This window comes from Vulpes lagopus, chromosome 3 (genome assembly GCF_018345385.1).
Source record: "Vulpes lagopus strain Blue_001 chromosome 3, ASM1834538v1, whole genome shotgun sequence".
Classification (NCBI taxonomy): Eukaryota; Metazoa; Chordata; class Mammalia; order Carnivora; family Canidae; genus Vulpes; species Vulpes lagopus.
Window position 1 is genome coordinate 114,450,664 of NC_054826.1, and position 24,755 is coordinate 114,475,418.

The 24,755-nt window shown below is 51.1% G+C and overlaps 1 protein-coding gene across 1 annotated transcript; it reads left to right on the top strand.

The window, feature by feature from the left end:
* The first annotated feature begins 2,598 nt into the window (after positions 1-2,598).
* On the top strand, positions 2,599-24,142 carry GPRC5B (G protein-coupled receptor class C group 5 member B). Its single transcript, XM_041748330.1, has 4 exons — positions 2,599-2,752; positions 11,153-12,166; positions 21,082-21,194; positions 22,549-24,142. Exons 2-4 carry the CDS (start codon positions 11,161-11,163, stop codon positions 22,591-22,593), a joined length of 1,164 nt encoding a protein of 387 aa, XP_041604264.1. The 5' UTR covers positions 2,599-2,752; positions 11,153-11,160; the 3' UTR covers positions 22,594-24,142.
* Positions 24,143-24,755: the final 613 nt, after the last annotated feature.

Genomic DNA, 24,755 nt, shown 5'->3' on the forward strand with positions numbered 1-24,755 from the left:
TCATGATCTCAGGGTGGTGAGATCAGGTCCCATGGGGAGACTGGAGTCTGCTGGAGATTTTCTACTTCTCCCACTCCCTCCCCCTCTGCCTCTCCCCCTCACCCCACCACACCTCACATGAGGGCACATTCTCTGAAATACATAAATAAATCAATCTTTTTAAAAACCTGCTTCCATCATTGTAGAAAGTTCTCATTGGAACAGCACTGAGTTACAATCTACCTAGGAAGACACACTAAACAAAGAACCGCACAAACACACTACACACTGTGACATTTGTTAGTGGGAATCCAGAGGCAGTGCTCTTTTCATTTTTCAGGGGAGAAATAGGGCCAGGGAAGCCTCTGGTTTTCATTTGCCCAAAGGGAACTGAACATTTGAGCTCCTGACACAGCTCCCTACACCTCCTAGAGCTGTTCTCTCCAGGGATAGAGACTGAAGGAACCTCCAAGGGACATGAGGTTCCTCTGTGAAGATGTCTGACCTTCCTCACAGCAAATTATGCCAGTTCAGCCACTGAATGAAAGAGAAAATCAGGATTGAATCCTAGTTCTGTCGACTGTATGACCATGAACCAGTAATTAACCCTTCTGGGCCTCAACGTCTCCATCTGTAACATGGGGTGAATAATAATACCTGGCCTAGAGGATTACTGGGAGGATTAAGTATTTTAAAGAATATAAAGCTCTTAGAACAGCACCTGGCACACAGTAGCACTACATACATTACCAAGATGATGATGATGACTATCCATGACTCCTTGAACAAGGTGGGGGTGGGCATGCACCTGCCACTCAACAGCCTCACCCAAAGCTAAACTGATCATGTCAGTGAGAGTCCCTCTGGAAAACAAGTCTGAAAGAGGAAGGGGAATACAACTGTATATAAGTATATATAACTCCACATGCCAGACTCTACATGAATCAATTTGCATTTATTCTGTGTTTAATCTGCACAACAACCCCAACAGGCATGTACTACTAAAGTCATCTCCATCTTGAATTTTGCAAGAAACTGACGCTTAGAAAGGTGAACTTGCCCACGTTGACACAGGAAAGGATCTCGGCGTCAGTTCCCATAGGTACCACCAGGTGGCAATGCCTATCCATTTTCCAATTACGCAATCCGGCGGGAACGCTGAAGAGGTGTCTTCCTGTAAATATTTAATGATCGCCTACTGTATGCCAGGCATTGTTCTAGGCGTTGAGGCAAATAAAACAGGGAAATTTTTCTGCCTTTCCCTTCCATTTTTCCTTAAAAATAATAAAAGTTGTTCGCGGGGATGTGTCCGCGGCCTGACCAGGAGAAAATCGGCTTGTGTGGGCAGGACCTGAGAGGCTCACGGGAAATGATGAAAATTTCTGAAAGGTCTGTGGTCTTCAAAGATCAGGGCATACAATTACCCCCAGAAGGGAATATGCAACCCACCTTCCTGCCTCTTTATCCCCGCCCCGCTGCAGGGAGGTAGGGAGCAGGGGTCACATCCCTGTCCTGTCTTGTAGGACTGCGATGGAGTGGAGGGAGGTGATCTCACTCTCAGAAACCAGAATGGGGCGGCGGGGGAGGGGGGGGGTCTCAAAGTTCTGGGTTTGGAAGGAGCTTGAAAGTCTGAGTCATCGAGGGAACCAACGCGGTGGGTGCAGCAGCTCCAGGCCCCATCTGGGCGATGCTGATCCGGGACAGCCAGGTGGACCAGAAGCCAGACTCAGTGTGGAGGAGCGAGGCTGCCTGGGACCGCCCCCCCCCGCCCCCTCCTCCTCCCCTCCCCCCTCCCCCCTCCCCCCTCCGCCGCCTTCAAGCCAGCGCTGCAGCCGTCGGGTGGGCGTGCATCCGCGCTGCACCGTGGGCGTCTGCGGAGCGCCAGGCCAGTGGACCCGGGGGGCTGGTGTGTACCGCCCAAGGGAGTAGTAGTGGACCTGTGCATACGTGGGTGATGTGTGCAGCGTTGGTGCTGGAGGTTCTGCGTAAGGACCCAGGTGAAAGATGTACCGTGTGAACCTGTATATTTGGGGTAGCCAAGGGCTCGAGCGTTGAGCGGTGTGTGCAAAGGGACAGTGACACGTTGGGGCGGGGTGGGGGGAGCGGAACGTGCCCAGGTGGACACTCACTAGAGGAGGCCAAGCCGCGGGATCCTCTGCGTGCAGGACCCGGTGCGTGTACGGTGAGGGGAAGTCACTGCTCGTGAACCCGCTTTGGGGAGTGTCCTGTACTAGGACACCGTAGTGTGTGTCGTAGTGTGTGAGGGATACGAGGGAGTATCCCTCGTGTGTGTGTGTGTGTGTGTGTGTGTGTCCTTGCAAACGAATCAACTTGGGGAGATGTCCGGTGCGTCTGGACCGCTTACGGGTGCACTGTGAATGTGCGGGAAGTGTCTCCGAATTTGGGACCCTGAAAAGAGGTCGTCTCAGCGCTCCCTGAAAGGAGCTAGAGGACTGAGCTGATGGAGAGACGCTGCGCAATTGTCGCCGGGGGCCGGGAGGACCCGCGCGCGCGGCCGGGCGGGGGGCGGGGCCGGATGCCCCGGGGGCGGCGGGGGCGGGGCCAGCAGGGGGCGGGGTCGCCGCGGCTGCAGCGGCGCGGGCCGGGCCAGGGGGCGCCTCGCGCGGCAGCGGCTCTCGAGGGCGATGCAGTGAGCGGGGACCGGCGGGCGGGCGGGCGGGCGCGCGGGGCGGGGGCCGCGGCCGCGCTGCAGAGATGTGACTTGAGGCCAAGGACCCACAGGAGCGTCGGCGCTGCGAAGCCGCGGGGGTCGGTGAGTGCGAGCCGCGCCGATGGGGTGGAGGGCGCTGCTAGGACCCCACAAACTTTTCCCGCCGTGGACTTGGGAGGACTGGGGAGTCCGCGTCTTGGGCCCTTCTAAGCGCCCCCCCCAACCAGGGGGTTAGTCCGCTGAGGGAGACGGGAGGTCGAGGAGGGGGGAACCGGTGCGGCGGGAGAGGAGCCGCAGAGGGCGGGCGGGGGAGGGGAGGGGAGGGCTGGAGACCTCTAAGCCGGGGTTGGGGGGAGGGTGCTGGGTACCCGGACCAGGTGGAGATCCGAGTCTCAGAGCAGGGTCTGGGGCGACCACAGGTAAAGGACAGCTGGGAGTAGCGCGAGGAGCCCAGCCGCACCCGGTGACTCGTGCCGAGAGCCGCGGGCAGGTCGGGGCCGCGTGCTCCGCCCGCGGGGGTGACCGCAGGGCAGACGGAGCCGTGCTCACGGGGGCCGGGCTCTGGGGGTGAGCGGCCGCACCTGCCGCAGGGGCCGGGGGCCTACGGGACGAGGAGGGAGCAGTGCGCGGGGCCGGGAGGAGGGGGTGGAGGGCGGCCGAGCGGAGACCTGGGGCCGAGGGACGGCTGCATACAATGGCGAGCGGCCGGCTGGGGTGAGGACCAGCCCCGTGCAGAGGTGCCTTCGCTGCCCTTGCGGGACGCGGGCTCCCAGCCGCGTCCCGCAAGGGCACATCCCGGGGTCCCCAACGCCCGCACCCGCCTGGGTCCCGGGGGAGCCAGCCAGCCAGCGGGGGAGCGGGGCGCCGACCTTGCGGTCGAGGACGGCCCGAGCGCGGCTCGCGAGTTGGTCCCCTGGCCCCCGCTGTCACACCCAGGCCTAGCCAGCCCCCCGCCCCCCGCCCCCCACCTCGTTCCCCGTTCGCGAAGGGGGCGGCCCCTTGGAGCGCGGACAAAGGCCCCTGGAGTGTGGCGGGCAGCGGCGTCCCTGCCCGGGGCCCCGGCCCACGCGCCACACTGGCTGCCCAGCTGCGCCAGGATGGGGGGTACTTGAGCAGAGCCCAGGGGGAGGAACCGGGGGTCCTCGAAAAGACGAGAGAAGTGAGGGGGAAAGTGAGGGAAGGACCTGGCACAAAAGCCACGGGAACTTCAGCCAAGGAACCTTGATTCAGAAGTTTCCTCGGTGGGGTGGGGGCCCTGGGTGGGTTTTGACTTCGAGTTAAGCTGCATGCAAATAGCATGTAAATAGAATGCAAATCATCATCTGTGGGGCGGGAGCCCTCCCCGGGGCCGGTTTTGTATCTAGGCCGTGGAGTGAAGGGTTTTCTGTGTGTTCCCTGCTCTGAGTCTGAAAAGGGGTCAGCTGAGTTGAGAAGGAGAAAAATGCAAGGGGAAAGAAGTCGCCATTTGGGGCAGGCAGCAAGACAAGCAGTCATGTTAGAGAAGCTCCAACTCCTTATTGCTGAACTTGGTCTTTGCGGCCGTGTACCAGCCACAGAAGTGAAGCTGGGGCACTACAGTGTAGAAAACCGACAAGCCCCCCCCCCCTCCCGCTCTCCAGGCCGGGGCCAGGTGGGTGAGCAAGTGAATAACTAAATAAGTAAATAAATAGTGAGTAGATATAACTTCTAATTGGGGTAAGGGCTGCCAGGAACATAAAACGGGAGGATGTCCAATAAAGGATGAGGATTGGCTTCTGTAGGAGAGACCCTTCTCGGAGTGACATTTTTGGGGAGCCTGGCAAGATGGAGGGCCCACCTCTGGGAGGTCTTGGAGGACCACCGCAAGTGTAGGGCTTAGAGGTGGGAATGAGTTTAGAACTGAACAAAGGCCATTGTGGCTGGAGATCGAGGCAGATGTGGAGGGGGTGGGTGGGAGAGGATGATAGGACCAGCCGGATCCCAATCTTTGGGCCGGGGAAAAGAGTTTAGGTTTTATTCTCCTTGGGCTAGTGAACCCTCAGAGGATTTTAAGTGGGAAGCCAAAGGATTGGATTTTTAAAAGCTCCTCCTGACCTAACACAGAGACTGAAAGCAGCTTCCCTTTCATTTTGCCTCTGGGGATGGCAAGGCCCCGGGAGCCTCCGAGGGGCTCTCTCTGGCCTGTGGGGACCGCTCTGAGCCTGTCCTGTCCTGTGAGCCCACTGGAGGAGCAGCTGAGGTTTTAAAATTCACATCCCACTTTGAGGCAGTTCTTGTCCACTTTAAGGGGCCCCCTCCCAGAGCCCTTGGCCCTATAAGCACTTCACAGCAGAGCTTCCTGGGGGTTCTGAGTTAGTCACATTTTCTTCTCCGAATTACAGCCCAAGAGGAACCATCCACCCCTGAACGGACAGCCAAGGATGCAATTTGCATTTAAATGATTGCTTTTATTTACAGGATTGGAGCTGCTTTCCATATTCATGGATCTTGGAGCTTGTGTTCTGGCAACCCTGTTTACTAACCTAGGAGGGTTATTAAATTCAAGGGCCCCCAAATAGGCTGATGGTCCGGGCAGCATTGAGAAATGAAGGTTATGAGATGGTGTCACTTGGAAAAGATATCAGAGGGTGAGATTGTGGGTCTGGGAAAGAGCTTAATGTCAGGAAACCTTGTAACAGTTTGATCTTGCAGAGCAGGAAATGCACCGTCGGCTATAACGGGAGTAGGCTGGGACGGAGTGTAATGCTGGGGTGCGTGGGGAGATTGGCTCCACAGCTTCATCCTGGCCTTCTGCCAGACATGGGGTGAGGGCTCAAACCAGAGGTATCATGTAAGGGCCTCAGGTCAGGAGTTGGGAGTCCTCCAGTACGCCCCTGGCCAAGCTGCCTCACCTCTCATTTTCCCAACAGGAAGGACCATGGAATCATAATTGTCTTCCTAATAAACAGGGATCCCGTACTCCCAGTGTGCCAAGCACCTTGCAGAGTATTTTTCATGCACTTTTCACACTGGCTTTGAAAGGCGGCACTATCTTTCTCTTTTATAGAGGAAGAGACTGAGGGTCAGGGAGGTTAAGTAATGCCACATGTCATATAGTTATGTCTGGCTTCACTCCCACTGAGGTCTTCCACTCTAGAGGAGACGGATAGAAGTGTAAATTCTGTGCCCCGCATTCATCCAGGTACCGAACTACTGACTGCCCAGGAGTAGGAAAGCCCCTACGCCACCTGCTTGGTTTTTTTTTTCTTTCCCTTCCAGGTTCTAGCATCTCTTCCACGCCCTTAGAGAAGATAGGTTTAAGATGCCTCTGATCTGCTGGGCACGGCAAAGGGACACTGAGGTAGAGGCGTCCTTAGAGCCCTGCTAGGAGCCACTGAAGTGAGGCTGGGCAAAATGGTGTTCGGAGTGATTTTATACATCTCGCATCTCTTTTCTGGGTAGTGGGTAGATGAGGACACTGGTTCCCAAGAGAATGGCCAGTGTCTGGTCTCTGGGTGTCCTGGCTCTGACTTCTTGACAGGAATACCCAGTTTCAGGGCCCCCAGGCTGGCCTGGGTTTCCCCCTTGGGAAAACCATCTTCATAGTGAGGCTTCCACTTAGAGCACCTGCTTTGGGATCAGGTGAGTTTAGAGCCTCCCAGGGCAGACTACCACCCAGGGCATCTCCCTTTCGCACCACCTCAGGGATCTCTTTGGTTGCTGTGATGGGGGAAGCTGGAAACCAGTGTTGGACAAACATCTGGGTGAGCCCCCTTCCCACCCCATCTCCATGGCAACTGCTCCTCCTGGAAAAGCAGTCAGCAAAGTTCATAACCTCTGATGAGGGAATGTTTGCCAGTCATTTCTATTTATTTAACAGACAGCTTATATAAGTGCTTGCCCTGTGTCATCCACTGTCCTAAAACCTATTATTTTAATCCTCACAACAATGAGGGGTACCGCTAACACCCCTGTTTTGCAGATGAGGAAACTGAGGCAAGAAAGGTTAACTCAGCTGCCCAGCGTCCCAAAGTGCTGCTGGCAGGTGGCGGGGGCAGAACTTGAAACCCAAAGATCCCGCTCAGAAGTTCACCCTGCTTGATGAGGAGTGGGGCTGGGAGAACTAGGCCTGCGTGTGGCCTTTGGGCAGGCAGCACTGTCCTCACACAAGGAAATTTGCCTGCATTTTTTCCAGCCTCTGCAGGCCCCAGCTCGTGGAGAAATGGAGCGTGCTGTTTCTCCACCTGCCGGAGGCTTCTGGCCCCTCTGTGGGGGGGGGGGGGGGGGTAGGCAGGGGGTGGGGGGAGAGAGAGAGAGGGAGATAGCGTATTTAAGAGCCTCTGAATGAGTCACATTTCTGGGAGCCTGCCTGGCAGCAAAGGTAATTAGTATGTGAGCTGAGGCTTGTGCATTCGTTCACATTTGTTCATTCCTCCTTTTGAGGAGCCGCACGCCTACATCCCATGGGTTTGTTGCCATATATTCATCCCGTCCCAATCAGCCTTGCCTGCGGCTGACTTGAAACCTCTAATCTGGCATTGTTCAGTTTGGGATTCCTGAAGAACTGCTCTTTTGGTGGGAGGGAGCACCAAGTGGCCCACCGGGCTGGATGGGGCTGACCTGACAGTGGATGCCTCCTGCTGGGTCTCTGGCAGGGCTGGTGAGGTGAACACACTGGGGCCATGGCTCCTGGCCACCCCTGCTGCCTATGTCCAAGCTTCTCGAACCTCGGTGTGCCCAAGCATCTGAGCATACTTGGAGCTTGCTGCAGGGCTTGCTGAAACCCAGGGGGCTAGGCCTCCTCCACCCCGCCCCATGAGAGTCCGAATATCTAGTGATGCTGCTGCTGTTGGCGGCCTGAGGATCAAACTTTGACTTAAACCGTTCAGTCAGTCAGTTCTTTCCTCTATAAGACCACAACCAGGGGGATTGATCCCTGGGTGGCTGGGGGATCCCTGGGTGGCTCAGTGGTTTGCCCTCACCCCAGGGTGTGATCCTGGAGTCCCGGGATCGAGTCCACGTTGGGCTCCCTGCATGGAGCCTGCTTCTCTCTGCCTGTGTCTCTGCCTCTTGTGTGTGTGTGTGTCTCTCATGAATAAATAAATAAAACCTTTATTTTTTTAAGATTTATTTTTATTTATTTATGATAGACAGAGAGAGAGAGAGAGGCAGAGACACAGGCAGAGGGAGAAGCAGGCTCTATGCCGGGAGCCCGTTGCGGGACTCAATCCCGGGACTCCAGGATCGCGCCCCAGGCCAAAGGCAGGCGCAAAACCACTGAGCCACCCAGGGATCCCCTAAATAAAACCTTTTAGAAAAAAAAGACCACAACCAGAACATCTGCCCTTCTGAGGTAACAGGAGGGGCGAGACCGTTTTTATCAATCCGTTTGTATCAATCCGTTTGTTTAGCAGCTGGGATGTAAGCCCTGCCCATGAGCCAGGCACCAGCAAGTTAGTGCAGAACAAGACAGACAAAACCCTGGACATGGGAGAGCGGGGGAAGAGTCCAAAAGGGTAATAAAATATCTGGCAATTGTGGCACACACTACAAAGACAAAAATCAAAAGTACTGGTGTAGAGCATAATGGGGACAGGAAGGACCTTGTTTAAGACAGACTGGCCAGCAAAGGGCTCACTCACCAGGTGACATTTCCAGAGTCCTGGTCTGTAGTAAGGGCCCAGGTAACAATAGTACAATTGTTTGCCCCCTGGCTCCACCACTTTCTAGCTGTGTGACCTCAAACAAGCCAGCTGATCTCCATGTTTTATTTCCTAAAAAATGGAGATGGTAAGAGTACTTGCCTCATAGTGTCACTGCAGAAAAGGCATTAATATATATGAAGTACATGAAAGTATGCCTACAGGGATCCCTGGGTGGCGCAGCGGTTTGGCGCCTGCCTTTGGCCCAGGGCGCGATCCTGGAGACCCGGGATCGGGTCCCGCGTCGGGCTCCCGGTGTATGGAGCCTGCTTCTCCCTCTGCCTGTGTCTCTGCCTCTCTCTCTCTCTCTGTGACTATCATAGATAAATAAAAAAAAGAAAAAAAAAAATTAAAAAAAAAAAGAAAGTATGCCTACAGCAAAGTAAGCATTATGAGCCAGTTACTGTCATTGTCCCTCTGGCAGGGGTAGAAAACTCTGGAGGGCAATTCTGAATTCCCTCAGAAATCCTAGATGAGCCAGTCTCAGCTTCATTCTGTGAGGCAGTCTGTAGCCCTCTTGATCATCCTCGACATTGTTTTGTAGAGTGGGGTGGCTGTTGTCACCTCCTGGCCATCCTTAACAATGATAATGATCCACAAGAGACAACTGGATCCCACTAAAGCTCCTGGCTGCCATTGGTTGCATCTGCATGCCTGGACATTGGGCAGGGAGGACATCCTGGAAGAAGGGGGCCCCATGATATGGAAGGAATAATAGGATTTCTTTGTTGGCAAGTAACACAAAACCAGCTCAAACTGGCTTAATCCAAAAAAGGGAAGCTAATTGGCTGGGTGAATAGTGACTGGACCAGGAGTCTGACTGCCAACATCTAGAGTGCATCCTCACCCCTAATTTGCTTGAGTGGAATACTGGGATGCATACTTAAGCACCTCTTGCCAGATGCCTCTGTCCTGAACCTGCCTTCTCTCATCTGTAGGCAAAGGTGACGATCCCTATAGCACAAGGCTCCTTCTCGTTTGGCGGCATCAATAATTTATCCCACTCAATGGCTTCACAGCCAAGGCAGGATCAGAGCTGCTCCTGGGATCCCGTAAAGGAGCAGAGAGAGAGAGAGAGAAAGAGAGAGGTGGTCGATACTGCATTTACTTAAGGAAGCCCCAGGGATAAGCTGGAGCTGCCTGGATGTGGCTGGTTACAACCTCACACAGGGGTGGAGCTAAGACAATAGGTCCAGCTTGAGCTGCCTGGAAACAGGCATCCGAGCAGAGCTGTGTAGGCCATAGCTTTCTGAAGGCCAGGCTCCGTTCAAAAGCAAGAGCTGGTGGCAGTGTGGTAGAGGAAAGAGTCCTAGTGAATAAGCCTCTCATTCATTCAGCATTTACTAAGCATCCACTTTGTGCCAGCACTGCGTGCTACTGCTGGAGTCTACACCAGTGGCGTTGTCCTGATGAATTTGCATGCCCACCCCCCCAGGGGACATTTGGCAGTGTCAAAAGATTTTGGGGTTGTCACGTTTTTAGGTTAGGGGAGTGGGTGTGCCATGGGCATCTAGTGGATAGAGGCCGTGGGTACTGCCGAACATCCTACAATGCACAGGACAGCCCCTCACAGCAAAGACCCCAAGGTTGAGAAACCCTGGTTGACCCTGATGAACTTAATGGTGTCCCTGTCCTCCTGCATCTTGCCGTGGAGAAAAACGGGGAAAAGAGCAAGAAGGGAATGGGAGAAACAAAGTAAAGAGGCAAGAAAAAAGAAAAAACTATTAGAAGAAAGAAAGAAAGAAAGAAAGAAAGAAAGAAAGAAAGAAAGAAAGAAAGAAAGAAAGAAAGAAAAAGAAAGAAAGAAAGAAAGAAAGAAAGAAAGAAAGAAAGAAAGAGAGAGACAGGAGGCTCCGGTGAAGAGGAATGGAGCTGTGACCTTGGCCAAGGCCTGAGAGGGTGACATTAGGTGGGGGTGAGGAACAGTTTTCCAAGCAACCGGTTGGGAACGCTCAAGCAGAGGGAGGAGGAGGGGTAAGATGAGACTTGGGTTAAGCCCATTTGCCACGGCTGCTGTGTGGAGTCCAGCTTTCATGGGGCCCTGAAAGAGTGCCAAGGGGGATCCTGCAGGCACCCTGGGAGAGGTAGACAGGGGTGCCGTGAGGATGGTTTCTCTGGAGATCTTTGGAGGAGGTCTGAGGGGCGAGGGAAACGGAGAACCCAGGATGATAATTCATTTTGGATACACTGTGTTTGAAATGAGGGTATGCTTCTAGAAGCTGGGTGGTATGACCTTGGTTAAGTGTCCTGACCTCCTGGAGACCCTGTTTTGTCACCAGTGTAAGGACTGGATGTGCCCAGTGCCTGGCTTAGAGTGAGTCATAGGTAAATATTAAGCCGTTACCATCAAGAGGCTGGAAAGAGGCAGTGCATACCATTCTCAGCACAGTGCTGGGCTCATAGCTATAACTCTTCGGTTTTGTTTCCATTTCCTTATGTTTGAAGAGGTCAGATGTAGCACAGAATATAAAAATCAACGAATACAAAAGAGTACACAGAGTGAATCTCTCTCTCACCCTCTTCACCAGTCACTAGCAGTGATGATTCATGATTGTTGACTGTGCCAGATCAAGGCTGCAGATGGGAGCTGAAATCAGGGTCCTGTACCACCACCCCCTTCCCAGCCCCCCCTCTTTCACAGCCCCAGGGGCTGTGCTGTCTGGAGAAAGGGGTGCCTTTTTCTGATCTGTCAAAGGTGCCTTGTGGGCCAGCAGGTTCCAAATGAGGTGGGTCTTAAGTCAGCAAAGTGGGAAATCTTACACTGAATCAATCTTTTTCTCCCTCCAAACCAAACCCCTCCCAACCCCCCCTCCTCAATATTCTGGAACATTTCTGGTGCCAGAGAGAAAGATGAGAACCCACAAGGTGCTCGCCTTCCTCCTACTCTTTGTGATCGCCTTCGGGGCCTCTGAGAACGCCAGCACGTCCCGGGGCTGTGGACTGGATCTCCTCCCTCAGTACGTGTCCCTGTGCGACCTGGACACCATCTGGGGCATCGTGGTGGAGGCGGTGGCTGGGGCAGGCGCCCTGATCACGCTGCTCCTGATGCTCATCCTGCTGGTGCGGCTACCATTTATCAAGGACAAGGAGAAGAAGGACCCCGTGGGTCTCCACTTCCTCTTCCTTCTGGGGACCCTGGGCCTCTTCGGGCTGACATTTGCCTTCATCATCCGGGAAGACGAGACTATCTGCTCGGTGCGCCGGTTCCTCTGGGGCGTCCTCTTCGCGCTCTGCTTCTCCTGCCTGCTGAGCCAGGCGTGGCGCGTGCGGAGGCTGGTGCGCCACGGCAAGAGCCCCTCGGGCTGGCAGCTGGTTGGTGTGGCGCTGTGCCTGATGCTGGTGCAGGTGATCATCGCCATCGAGTGGCTGGTGCTGACTGTTCTGCGCGACGCAAAGCCGGCCTGCGCTTACGAGCCCATGGACTTCGTGATGGCCCTCATCTACGACATGGTACTGCTGGTGGCCACCCTGGGGCTGGCGCTCTTCACGCTGTGCGGCAAGTTCAAGAAATGGAAGCAGAACGGGGCCTGCATCCTGGTCACAGCCTTCCTCTCTGTGCTCATCTGGGTGGCCTGGATGACCATGTACCTCTTTGGCAACGCCGAGCTGCGGCAGGGAGATGCCTGGGGCGACCCCACCTTGGCCATCACGCTGGTGGCCAGCGGCTGGGTCTTCGTGATCTTCCACGCCATCCCCGAAATCCACTGCACCATCCTACCAGCCCCACAGGAGAACACGCCCAACTACTTCGACACCTCGCAGCCGAGAATGCGGGAGACGGCGTTTGAGGAGGACGTGCAGCTGCCACGGACCTACATGGAGAACAAAGCCTTCTCGATGGATGAACACAATGCAGGTAACACGGTCACCACCCTGCTGGGTTAGGCTCTGGGCCCATGTGCCCCCAAAGGCCTCCCTTTTTTCTCTCTAGTGGGGATCCATCCTCCCGGGGCAGTCCTGGCAGATTGGAGCCCACAAACATTGGCCTCTACGCTATCACGGGCCCAGGGGTGGATTTTTATTTAGTATTTCTTCCTATCAGTTGGCAACTAATTTAATATAAAACTCCAGGTTTCTCACCTCTTTGGAAAAGTCAGCTCTGGCAATGGTGGGTTGACATTCCCACCCAGCAGCGATTGTCTAGAGCTGATCTGAACCAGTGTAGGCTGGAAGGTGCTGCCGCTCAGGAGTTGTAGCTGCTCTTTTTGTTTGTTTGTTAGTTTTAATTTTAATTCTGGTGTAGTTAACGTGTAGTGTTATATTAGTTTCAGGGGTATAATCTAGTGATTCAACAGCTCCATATATTACTCAGTGCTCATCAGTGTAAGTGTATTCTTAATCCTCATCACCTATTTCACCCACCCGCCCCTATCCCCAGCCTCCTCTCAGCTCATAACCCATCTGTAGTCTATAGTTAAGAATCTGTTTTTTGGGTTATCTCCCCCCGCCAGCCCTCTTTGTTTTGTTTCTTAAATTCCACATATGAGTGAAATCATTACGTCTTTTTTTTTTTTTTTTTAATTTTTATTTACTTATGATAGTCACAGAGAGAGAGAGAGGCGCAGAGACACAGGCAGAGGGAGAAGCAGGCTCCATGCACCGGGAGCCTGATGTGGGATTCGATCCCGGGTCTTCAGGATCGCGCCCTGGGCCAAAGGCAGGCGCCAAACCGCTGCGCCACCCAGGGATCCCTCATTACGTCTTTATATCATTATTTGTCTTTCTCTGACCGGCTTATTTTGCTTAGCATTATAGATCCTTCTGTAGATCCACCCATGTTGTTGCAAATGGCAAGATTTCATTCTTTTTTAAGGCTGAATAATATTCCATGATATATATACCAAGTCTTCTTTAGCTATTCATCTATTGATGTACACTTGGGCTGCCACTGTGGTAGACAGTATGGAGGTTCCTCAAAAAATTAAAAATAGAACTACCCTATGATCCAGTAATTGCACTCCTGGCTATTTACCCAAAGAATGTGAAAATGCTAATTTGAAGGGATATATGCACCCCTATGTTTACTGCAGCATTGTTTATAATAGCCAAATTATGGAACACGCCAAGCGGCCGTTCCTTTAGATGGGGATCCATTTTGTGTTTACCACACTCCCCACCACTCCCCTATTGCTCCCCAACCCGGCTGCTATAACATATTACCATTAATTCCCTGCTACCTAGAAGTGTTTGAGTTTGTAGTCCAGGTCCTAGATGGATGCAGGGCATACTGGGGGCAACGCTTGTGTCTCCTCCCCACCTCCGCCATTAGGTGTGTATGAATTGATCCCTGGAGTCAGATTCCCAAACTCAAATCCAGCCTCTGTACTTCCTAGATGTATGGCTTTGAGCAAATTGCTTTACCTCTCTGAGCCTCAGTTCTTCCCATCTGTAAAAGAGAAATAATGAGAGAATGCACCTCTAACGCTGTTGTGAGAGGTAACATACTGAGGGATCTGGCATGCTGAATGTGTGTCTTGGTTGGGTTCCCAGGACCTGGCATGCTGGATGTGTGTCTTGGTTGGGTTCCCCTGAAAGCAAAGCCTGAGACTTGGGTGCAGCTGGCTTACCTGGGAGGTGTTCCCTGCAAAGGAAAGGGGAGGGATAATGAGACCAGGAAGCCAGAAACAACCAACAAGTACATCAGTGGGTTGGTGACTGCTGTTGTAAGCTGGAGCTTGGACCTGACAGGGATGTGTGTAGAACAAGCCTCAGACTTGATCTTTCAGATCAAGAGCCTGCGGCATTTGCCACCAACTCCTCAGTCACCAACTGTCATGTATGTCCTTTGTCTCCCGCTCTCATTGCCACATCCCCCATTACCCTGGCCAAATAAGTTCTCTTGGCTTCTGAGAGACTTGCTGGACACTAGAGGTGACAGCTGTCTGGGTACCCAGGACTGTCCGATAGCCCTGCAGCAGGATTCAGAGGTGAGCTTAGAGGATGTGGTGCAGGCACTCGAAGCCCCTGCTTTAGATGCTTCAGAAGTATCTCTTCAAGTCATTACTTCAAGTGAGTCTGCTAGGTTCCCAGCATTTGAGATTAAATAAAATTGCCTTTTCTCAGTTGTCTGAAGTTAGATCAGGGGCTCTAATAATGACCACATTAATAGTAGTAGTAGCCACAGCAGGAGTAGTACTGATTACTTAGCTGTTGTTTATTGAGCATCCCCTGTGTGCCAGGTATTATTCTAAGTCCTTAACTTCCCTTGCTGTACCCAGTGAGGTAGGTCCTGATATTATCCCCATCTTATAGATGAATAAATGGAGACTCTAAGAGGTTCAGTAACTTGCCAAAGACATACAGCTAGGATATGGTCCATTCCAAATGGTCAGGGTCCCCTTTCAGTGATGCTCACCCAGGCAGCTGGGCAGTGTTCACTGGCCAGACATGACTGCGGAGTCCACCTTCCTGGGTTGAGTGCTGAGTGTACCCTACCTGTCCCCTGCAGGCAGGGAGAAGCACATCGAGGCATCAGATCCTCAAAGGCCACCCAGAGCCCTCCCCACCTGGATGTGCCCAGTTTCCTCTGTACCTCCAGCTCCCGACCAGACCAGCAGGAGGGAACACCAATGGCCTCAACTGTGGATGAGGCTAGAAACCCTGGTGTGGTCTTTATCAGAGCTGTTTCATTCTTGTTAGAAAGTCCCAGGCCAGCAAGCCCATGTTTGTCAAAGGATTTAACAAGAATGAGCATCAGCTTTGGTGGCGCTGGCTCCCCATGTTGCCAGGACAAGGGGGGTCAGGATAGAGATCATCACTGTGAGCCCAGAGGGCCCTCCAGGGAATGTCATGAGCAGAGGTCAGGAGTCTGGCTAGCTCCTGGGATCTGGTGGAGCCACCTCTTCCCTGGCTCCCCCTGGAATAGGGTCCTCTCTTTATGAGACCCTTGGACTCCCCCTGGACCTCAAAGGTAGTAGGAACTTCTGAAATGGGTGTGCATTTTTGTATACTCACTGCAGGATTTTTGTCTATCACTTCATCAGACTCTGAAAGCTGTCTGTGACCCCCTGGAGGTTAAGAATCCTTGGTATTGAACCTGATGGTCTAGTTTACTTGCAGTGAAATGGGGATGCTAGAAGTACTAAAGTAGTAGGGTCTTCAAAAGTAAGGATGGCTAACCTTTCTTAAGTGCTTACCATGGACCAGTTACCATTCTGAGCATTTTAGTGGCTAATCTCATTTAATCCCTACAATAACCCATTAAAGTCCATTTTGCAGATAGAAAACTGAGGCACAGAAGGGCTATGCATCTTACCTAAGAGGCAAAGCCAGGGCTTGAGCCCACACAGGCTCATTCCAGAGCCCTGATGCTTGATTAGTTTACCACAGAATTACTCACCTCTTCCCAAAGCACTTTAGTGACCCTTGTCTCACAGATGTTCAGAACAACTTTGTACATTGAGGAGACAGGGTTTATCAGTTCCATTCATTTCCTGCAGAGCAGGAAACCAAGGCCTAGGCGGTATCAGGCAACTTGTTTAAGCTCACACTCTTAAAAGCAGGGAGGGGGAAAGTTGGTTTTCCCTACATGCATCTTTTCCTGTGACAATGCAGCCAGTATGTCCTATCCACATAAGATCCAGAGATGAAAGTTATCTAGGACCCAGGTCAGTACCAGCAGTACCAGGGCTAGCACGCTGGGTGATCGGGGCATGTAGAGGTGCCCCACGCCCCCAGCTGTTTCACACTGTGGCACATTCCAAAGCCAAATAAGTTGTCTTTCTGTCCCCTTTCTTTTCCAAAATAAAAATAGCTTTTATCCTTCCCTTTTGATGACAATAGCTATAATAATCACGTAGACGTTTCAGCAAGTAAAAATAACAAAAATTGCTCAGAATCCCATTTGCCCAAAGGCAGTTACTGCTGTTTGTGCTCATCTTGCCAGACATCTCTTGGTGAGCACACATAGTCTACCTGTCTCCCTCTCTTTCTCTCTCTCTCTCTCTCTCTCTCTCTCTCTCTCTCACACACACACACACACACACACACACACACACACACCAAACCCATAGAGCTGTGCTTAACCAAACTATACGTTAGAATCACTTGGAGGAAAAAAAATCACTTGGGCAGCGTAAAAAAAATTTACCAGTGCCTACCCCCCATCCCGGTTCTGACTAAATCTGTTTGGGTTTAGGTCTTTTGAGCTCACCAAGTGACTTGACGATGTAACCACTGATCTAAGTACTGCTCTGCAGTGTGTTTGCTTAAAGCAATATTGTATCATGGATTGAGGCCTCTCCAGGTCAGTGACTGCAGAGTTCTGGTATCCTTTTCATGATGCAGAGCTTTCCTTGGGCACAATAATTTATTTTTCTGATCCTCCACTGGTGAATATTCCACTTGTTTCTGGCCTTCTGTATAAGCAGAGCTGCAGTGAACATTCATCTTTGTGCCCTTGATCAATTAACTTCTTGGGAAAAAAAAACACGTGTAAGAGCCTGCACCTTGAAATCTTGATGTATAGACTGCCAGAAGGCCCCCCTAAAAGTTAAACTAATATACTGCCCCCACACCTCCACTTAATAACTGTAGGAGAGCCCCATTTCTTCACCAACCTTGGATGTTATCAGACTTTAATAGCCCTGTTTTGGATCATCCCAAACATGTCCCCACCAAAATTCACATGGGACCAAGCAGGTGGGCCCCAGGCAAAACCAATTCCCTTAGAAAGCTCACGGAGGCTAATTTGGCATCCTGGCTAGGGATTGCCCTTGTTCTAGAAACTGTTGCTTTGCTGGCTTGGGAACATCTGGGCATCCTCCCTTGCCACTGTGAGAACAGCTGTTATTTCTTTGGTGCTGACCTCAGCCAGCTTGTATTTTAGGGAACCAGGCCCCACTGGGGGCCTTGCCCAGGAGTTACAGTTGGCTCTGTTTCTTTTGCGTTTTTGGGCCTCTTCCCTTGAGAGTAGATCCCTGACATCTTCAAGAGATGGGAAGGGCAATCCCAGGTGGCCTGTGGCTCAGTCAAGCCCAAGGGGCCTTTGCTTCCACGTTTCCTCCCCCAACCCCCGAATGAGACCCCAGGTACATACCACTTCATCAACCTCCTGCTTATTAATAAAAGTTATCATCAAGGCATGAGGTATGTGATAAAACATTAAAATGTACCAAAGGATATAGCACCTCAGATCACATCTTGGAAAGCGTTAACAAAGCATATTAAATGTTCACCTTCCAAAGGAGCAGTAAAGAAAAGTGTTCTTTCTTTTGGAGCATTTGGGGTTTCAGATCTCCTTAGGACTCAGGGCTATTTAAACTCTTGACTCTTAGTGACCTGGTAGAAGGCCCTGGATCAGCTTTGAGGGGAGGGCCAATCTAGCCTCACTTGCAGAGTCTGGATAGGAGAAGGCTAGCATTCCCCCTATAAACTTAGATTCCTGTGGTGACACTCTTCCAGATGAGCCCTGCTTGCCTCTCACCGCTGACCCAGGTCAGAGTAGGGTGTTAGGTAAGGCACTGGAGGTTGCAAGTAATAAAACCTCTGATTTGACCTGGCTTAAGCAAAAACAAAACAACAAATAAATGTACTGGGGATCGGGCTACGGGAATCATTAATTAGATGAAGGAGGCTTGAGTGATGACTAGATCTTTCTCCATCTCTTGGCCCTGTTAGTGGCAGCCCACAACCCTAGGCTTACATAGAATCCCTGTGGAAAAGAGGAACATTTCCCAGAATACTTAAGCAAAAATCCCAGAGTTGGCTCCGATTGGACCTGATTGGCCAGGTTGAAATCACATGCTAACCTCAGGCCAGGGTGGAAGGCAGTCATAGCCTACCTTCCCCTCAGGGGCCTCAGAATGTGGGAGGGATGTTGACCAGCAGAGAACCACAAATAACCACTACACAGGGGAGCCCTTGGGGCCAAGGCACCCCACAGATGGCCGGTAGAGAGGAGAGTCCAGCCTTTGTTTCTTTGAGGAAAATGTGTTGGGGTCACATTCCTCCACCACAGCTGGCCGGTCTCTGCATTTTAAGGAAAGCAGTGCTATTTAGCATTCTCTCTTCAAGCAGGCTAGGATTTGAGACTAGTAAAAATCCATGAACTATCTCCTCTGGCCCCTGGTGCCATTCCCTGGCTCCCCCTTCTCTACTTCCAGGGAAAGGTGTCTCCTTGCTCAGCTCATGCATAATGAGCTGCTTGAAAGCTTGGATGGAGCTGCTAAAGCAAAAGAGGTTTACCTACATCTGGAAACATTCATTCCTCACCCTGTCTCAGTTTCTCTGGTCCAGCTTGGGCTGAGCTGCCCCTCTCTGAATGTCACTTAAACTCAAGTTGCTTCTGGGGTGCCTGGATGGCTCAGTGGTTGAGCATCTGCCTTTGGATCAGGTTGTGATCTCAGGGTCCTCAAATCAAGTCCCGCACCAGGCTCCCAGCAGGAAGCCTGCTTCTCCCTCTGCCTATGTCTCTGCCTCTCTGTGTCTCTCATGAATAAATCTTAGAAACAAAAACAAAAACAAAAAAACCTCTCAAGTTGCTTCTAAGTAAGTGTGATGGTTAAAAACAGTATCTGAAGCCAGTATAGCCTAAGGACACAGATTCTCTGCCTGGGTTTGAGTGCTGGTTCTGCTTCTTTACAGCTGTGTGACCTTGGGCCAGTAACTTAATCTCTCTGTGCCCTGTATAAAATGGAAATAATGACCCTATCATGCTATGAAAATTAAATGAGTTAATACATGAAAGACTGGGGCACCTGAATGGCTCAATGGTTGAGCATCTGCCTTCGGCTCTGGGTGTGATCCTGGGGTCATGGGATCGAGTCCCGCATTGGGCTCCCTGCAGGGAGCCTACTTCTCCCTCTCCTGTGTCTCTGCCTCTCTCTCTGTCTCTCACGAATAAATAAATAATGTTTAAAAAAAATACATGAAAGACTTCTCACACTCCATATAAGCAGTATAAGTATAAGCTGGCCTAGCTGCTGGCCAGCTATCTGCAAAGGTTCACTCTATTACTAAGGTGATTTTGGTTCCTGCCTCAAGTAAAATAAAAATCCCAAGCTCTCTTCTACTTTTCAGCTCAAAAAATTACTCTCTGCAGAGAAGACTTTTTTTCCTTTTTTTAAGATTTGTTTGTTAGAGAGAGGACTCATGAGCTGGAGGAGGCACAGGGGGAGATGGACAAGCAGACTCCCTGCTGAGTGTGGAGCCAGGAGGCTGCTGTGCCATGGGGCTTCACACAGGGCTCGATCCCACAACCCTGAGCCGAAATCAGGAGTCGAGCCGCTCAACCAACTGAGCCACCCAGGCACCCCTCTTCAGAAAAGACTTTTAAGTGAGTCTTTTCCTAGCAAAGCAAGATTAGTGCCTTCATGAGAATGAAAATAATAGAGAGTCCATGTCACAAGTGAGGTGGACTTTTGTTTTTGGAGTGCTCCTGCATTCTGTATTAGTTTTTAATGAACTACTTTTTTTAGAGCAATTTTAGTTTTCCAGAAAAATTGAGCAGGAGCTACAGGGAGTTCCCACATGCCCCTACTCTTAACAGCTTGCATTAGTAGTACATTTGTTACAGTTGGTGAATCGGTATTGATAACGGTATTATTAACTCAAGTCCAAAATTTACATTTTAAAGCTCATTCTCTTCTGTTTGTACAGTTCTATAATGTTGGCCGTGTACCATTCTAGTATCATAAAGAGTAGCTGTTGCTCTAAAAATGCCCTGTCCTCCAGCCTATTCCTCACCACCGTCCCCACCCCCATCCCCACCCAGTCATTCATCTTTTTACTGTCTCTGTTCTTTTGCCTTTCACAGAATATCGTAGTTGGAATCACACACAGCCTATAGCTTTTACAGACTGGCTTCTTTCACTTAGCAGTATGCATTTGTTTCCTCCAGCTCTTTTTGTGTAATTTGGGTTTTCTTTACAAAAAATGGGAAATTTAGACTTCTAAAAACACACAGCAAATAAGAAACACTATTTACCCACCCTTTTTTTTTTTAAGATTTTATTTGAGAGAGAGAGCAAGAGATGGAGTGGGGAGACAGAAGGGGACTGCCCGCTGAGCAGAGAGCCCCACAAGGGGCTCTGGGGACTGCAGGATCATGACCTGAGCCTAAGGCAGACAGATACTTAACCCCCTGAGCCACCCACCTTTCTTAGGTTCGTTAAAAAGTGCTGACATAGTCTCCCATCTTTGCTACAGCTGTCTCTTTTTTCCTGTTCAGAAATGCCCTTCCCTGGGTCGTGGGAGTCACTGGGTTGTCTTTCCAGTCACCCTCCCATGAAGATGGCCTCTGTCGTGTACTCTGTCCACATTCCTAGGGTTGTCTGCCTCTGTGTATCCAGAAGTGTTGAATAGGGTTGAACAGTGTGATGTTGAACTTGACACGAATGACATGGTATGCTGAGAGAGGAGAGCTTTGAGGCTTGCAGAGGTGCTTCCCTGTCCCCTGTCCCCCCCTGCCCCCGGGGCCTGCAGGGGCTGCAGGGAGGGGGTGAGTGGCGGAGGAGTAGAGGCTCAACCCTGCCCCCCACCCCAGCAGCCTGTGCCCTGGATTCTACAAACTTCCCAACACCACTGAGATGGGTCATGCTCCAAGAGAGCCAGAGAACAAAGCCCCTTTGTGACTTTTGTTTTGAATCTGGCTTGTGACAATGGGGAGGGGTGGGGAGGGGTGCGGGGAAGGGGGGTGCAGAGTGTGTGCTGGGGGGCATGGTGTTGATTCAGGGGAAGAAAACAAAATTGTGGGTTGTTTTTTTTGTTGTTGTGTGTGTGTGTTTTGTGTTTTTTTGGGGGTGTTGTGTTGCTGCCTCCTCCCTCCCTCAGCTCTCCGAACGGCGGGATTTCGCAATGGCAGCTTGGGAAACAGACCGAGCGCTCCGTTTAGAAGCAATGTCTATCAGCCCACTGAGATGGCCGTTGTGCTCAATGGAGGGACTGTAAGTATCAAGAGGTGATGTTATGGCCGGAAGCCCAAGAGTGGTCAGTGTTGGGGGGCAGCTTCAACGGGGGACAGACTGCTCTGTGGAGGCTGCTTTCGGGCGTTGCAAACACACCAGTTGTAGTTGACACCCCTTTGCAGCTAGAATGCATGCACTGCTTCCATTTTTTTTCCTTCTCTACCCCCTGTTCTCCACGCACAGAAGATCCACCTATACTTAGTTAACCATCTGTGGATTCGTTGCAAAGAGTCCCTATGTCTTGGGGCTCTTGTACCCAGTGAGTTCTCTGGCTTTCGTTTTGCAGAAAATGCCCACCCACCCCCCCTCCCTGGGAGGTGACTTGTAGGAAAAGCCCAGAGTTGTGAAACGCTGGCAGATTTTGCTGACATCCAACCTAGCATACCCACCCCCAGCCTCCCAAACCCGGCTCTGTGCCCCAGCTGGGTACCGGGTTCCCCCACCTCCACTCTTTAAAAGATTTCTTAAGAAGGGGAGTGATTATCATTTCTCTCCTGTGAGCACAAAAACAGGTTTTACTATCTGATGCCAAACAGACCTTCAGCAGAATTGTCATTGTTTACATTTTGCCTCCGTGCAATTACATCATTTTGTTTCTCCAGCAATCCAAAGACACACTGTCATTCCCACATTTAATTTCCAAACATAGCTACATGCTTCTTTCAGAAACAACGCATAAGCCAGTTTACACATGTAAATTGGACTTCCATTCTTCTCTCATGTGCCAATTCCATAACTCAACCTGAGCTTTTTTTCTTTTTCTTTTCTTCTTTTTAATGTAAGTTGGGGATGGTCTTTTTGATCTCTGGAGGGAATTTGGGTTTTTTTCCTGGTCTTTTGAATGGTATGCAAGGCATTGGTTTGCACTGGTTTGGAACAGCCTCAAAGACAAATAGACTCACAGATTTGCTTTCTGAAAACCCCCTGCCATCCCTTGGGCTGTTTTATTGTTGGGTTCCAAGAAAAGCCTGACTCAAAAGCATTTGGCCTGTGTGTTATAATAAATAATGTGAGAAAAGGGCCCCATCAATCACTCTTAGGCCCTCCTGGTCTCTTTAGGGCCAGTAGGTATAAAAGCACCCTGGCCATAGAAGGCAAAGTGGGTGTCCAAGTGAGGAAACATTCATTTGGGGTGTGCGATTACAGAAGAAGGGACATGGCCTTCCCAAGAACTGAGCAGTGCGACACACAGTGGTTGCTGCTTTTCTTGGGAATTATTCAGCCCGTTATGAAAAAAGCAAGGGAACTTATCTTTGGCACGTTGTTAACGAATTGGTTTCTGATGTTGACTTTGCAAAGCACAAAGTTTTTAGTGTGTTATCCTTGTTTCCAGATCCCAACTGCTCCGCCAAGTTACACTGGAAGACACCTCTGGTGAAAGACTTTTAAGTTCCAGAGAATAAGAATCTCTCTTACCAATTTTATTCCCTGGCTGTGTCTTTCTTGAGGGAGAAATCAGTAACAGTAGCCGAACAAGGCTGCCTCACAGCCGGGAAATCTAGAAATCCTACACAAGGGGATTTCGTGTAAATGTGAACACTGCTGAACCGAAAAGCTAACACCGACTTGCCCTCCTGTCCCTCTGCCACACACACACACACACACACACACACATATACACACACACACGCACACATAATACCAAACCAACCTCAATCCCTGCAAACTAAAGCAAAGCTAATTGCAAATAGTATTAGGCTCACTTGAAAATGTGGCTGGGAAGACTGTTTCATCCTCTGAGGGTCGAACAGAACCAAATTCACAACCGGTGGGCTAGGCTGGTGTTGGCTGAGTATGGAGGTACCCACACCACTGCCCCCCCCCAGCAAGTGCTGGACCCCAGGTGGCCTCTTGGGGATGCTGTTTCATTGAGAGGGCTAATAGAGACTTTGCCACCAACTTGCCTGTTGGTTTGCACATTTCAAGGGGGTCAGGAGCAGTTAAGGAGTTGTGGGTGGGATTCCAAGGTGAGTCCCAACCGAATCATGGGGTGAGCTTTACAGCCAGTAGTGGTGGAGGGACCCTGCCTGGCATGTGCCAACGAAGAAAAGGCTATCTGCGAGTCGAAGTGGCCATCACATTTAGAAAGTGGTGACCTACCACTATTCCCTCTATGGGCCTCCTGCTGCAGGTCTGCGGCAGGGAAGCACACCCACCTCCCTCCTTGGTGGAGCCATAGCGATATTCCTGCTTGGGGCAGCAGTCTCTCTCGCTTGATGAGCTCTCTCCACTTGCCAATGCTCCCCCTGAGCCCTTTCCCATGTTTTCTCCCATGTTCATTGCAAAAGCTCAGATGGGCCATCAGCTTACAGTCCCCGCCCCAGGTTTGGCAGGCCAGAGGGCAGTGCCACAGCAGATTTTACATGATGATGTCATGTGGCACAGCATCCCAGGGGAGAGATGACACTCTGCTGCCTAGCATGCAGTGAGTTCTTGGATGTTATACATTGACAGAGTGCAAGTTCTGGGGGGAGAAGGGAGCACTCGAGGGGCTCTTGCTGCTTTTGGAGGGTACGTGGGACATGTTTTGACTTGGTTTTCTGTAAGTTCCATGAAAATGGTTCTCTTCAAAGCCCATTGTTTCTGTCATGGTTTCCATCTGTCCTAAGCAAGTCATTCCTTTGTTATTTGGCATTTCGAACATCTCGGCCATTAAAAGCCCCCATATTCTCTGCACTGTTTGGCCAGCATAATCACTAGCAGTGATTCAAAGCAAAGAGTTTGAACCTGACGGCATGAAATGTATAAATGAGGGTGAGTCCTTTGGCATATACTCTAATGACTATATTGCTTTTTCTATAAAACAACCCATAAGCCTTTAACCTTTAAAGAAAATGAAAAAGGTTAGTGTTTGTTGGGGGGGAAACTGACCTCTTCATAAGCCAATATGTCTGAGCTGTTTTAATAAACCTTCTGATTTTTCTCAAGGCCCTAGTCTCTGCTGTGTCCCGTCCTCGCCACAAAACCCCTTCCCCCCTCGCCCGCAACCTTGCAGAGCAGTGGGGTACGAGGCCAATTTGGCCATCCCTGTGTGGCCCTCCTTCGAGTTTTCCTTCCAGCTAGTGCATTTCCTTGTGTTGCCACGCATGAGGAAGAAAAAGCATGGCACCAGAATGCCACCCCTACCTGACCTTTGGGAAACAGCCCCCGCCCCTGCCCAGAGCATGTGCTTGCTTCTAGAGAACCAGATTCCAATCCTCTCTTGAGGAGTGTTGTTGGTGGACTGGAAACCTGGAGTACTGGGGATGGGAGGGAGGCAAAGACGCTAAGACCTGGGGTGGGGATGGGGGTGGTTGCATGCGACCCAGTATTCTGAAAATACAGAAACCTCCAAACACCTTGGTCCAGTTCAGTGACAAACGACAGCAATACACATTCTCGTGCCAGGAAATGGTTGCTTACCCCCGCTCTCTGGAGTCCTTTGGAGCTCTCTGATCCCATCAGTGATTCTGTCTGCAAGAGCTCCCTCGCCCTTGCAGAAGGGAGCAAATTCACCTGATCGTTTTCTCTCTCAGTTCTTGGTGGTCCGGGCCGATAAGG

Coding starts and splice junctions, on each gene's coding strand:
- GPRC5B (XM_041748330.1), top strand. CDS start 11,161: ATGAGAACCCACAAGGTGCTCGCCTTCCTCCTACTCTTTGTGATCGCC. Junction 12,167..21,081: donor GATGGATGAACACAATGCAG/GTAACACGGTCA, acceptor TCCCTCCCTCAG/CTCTCCGAACGGCGGGATTT. Junction 21,195..22,548: donor TTGTGCTCAATGGAGGGACT/GTAAGTATCAAG, acceptor CCTTGTTTCCAG/ATCCCAACTGCTCCGCCAAG.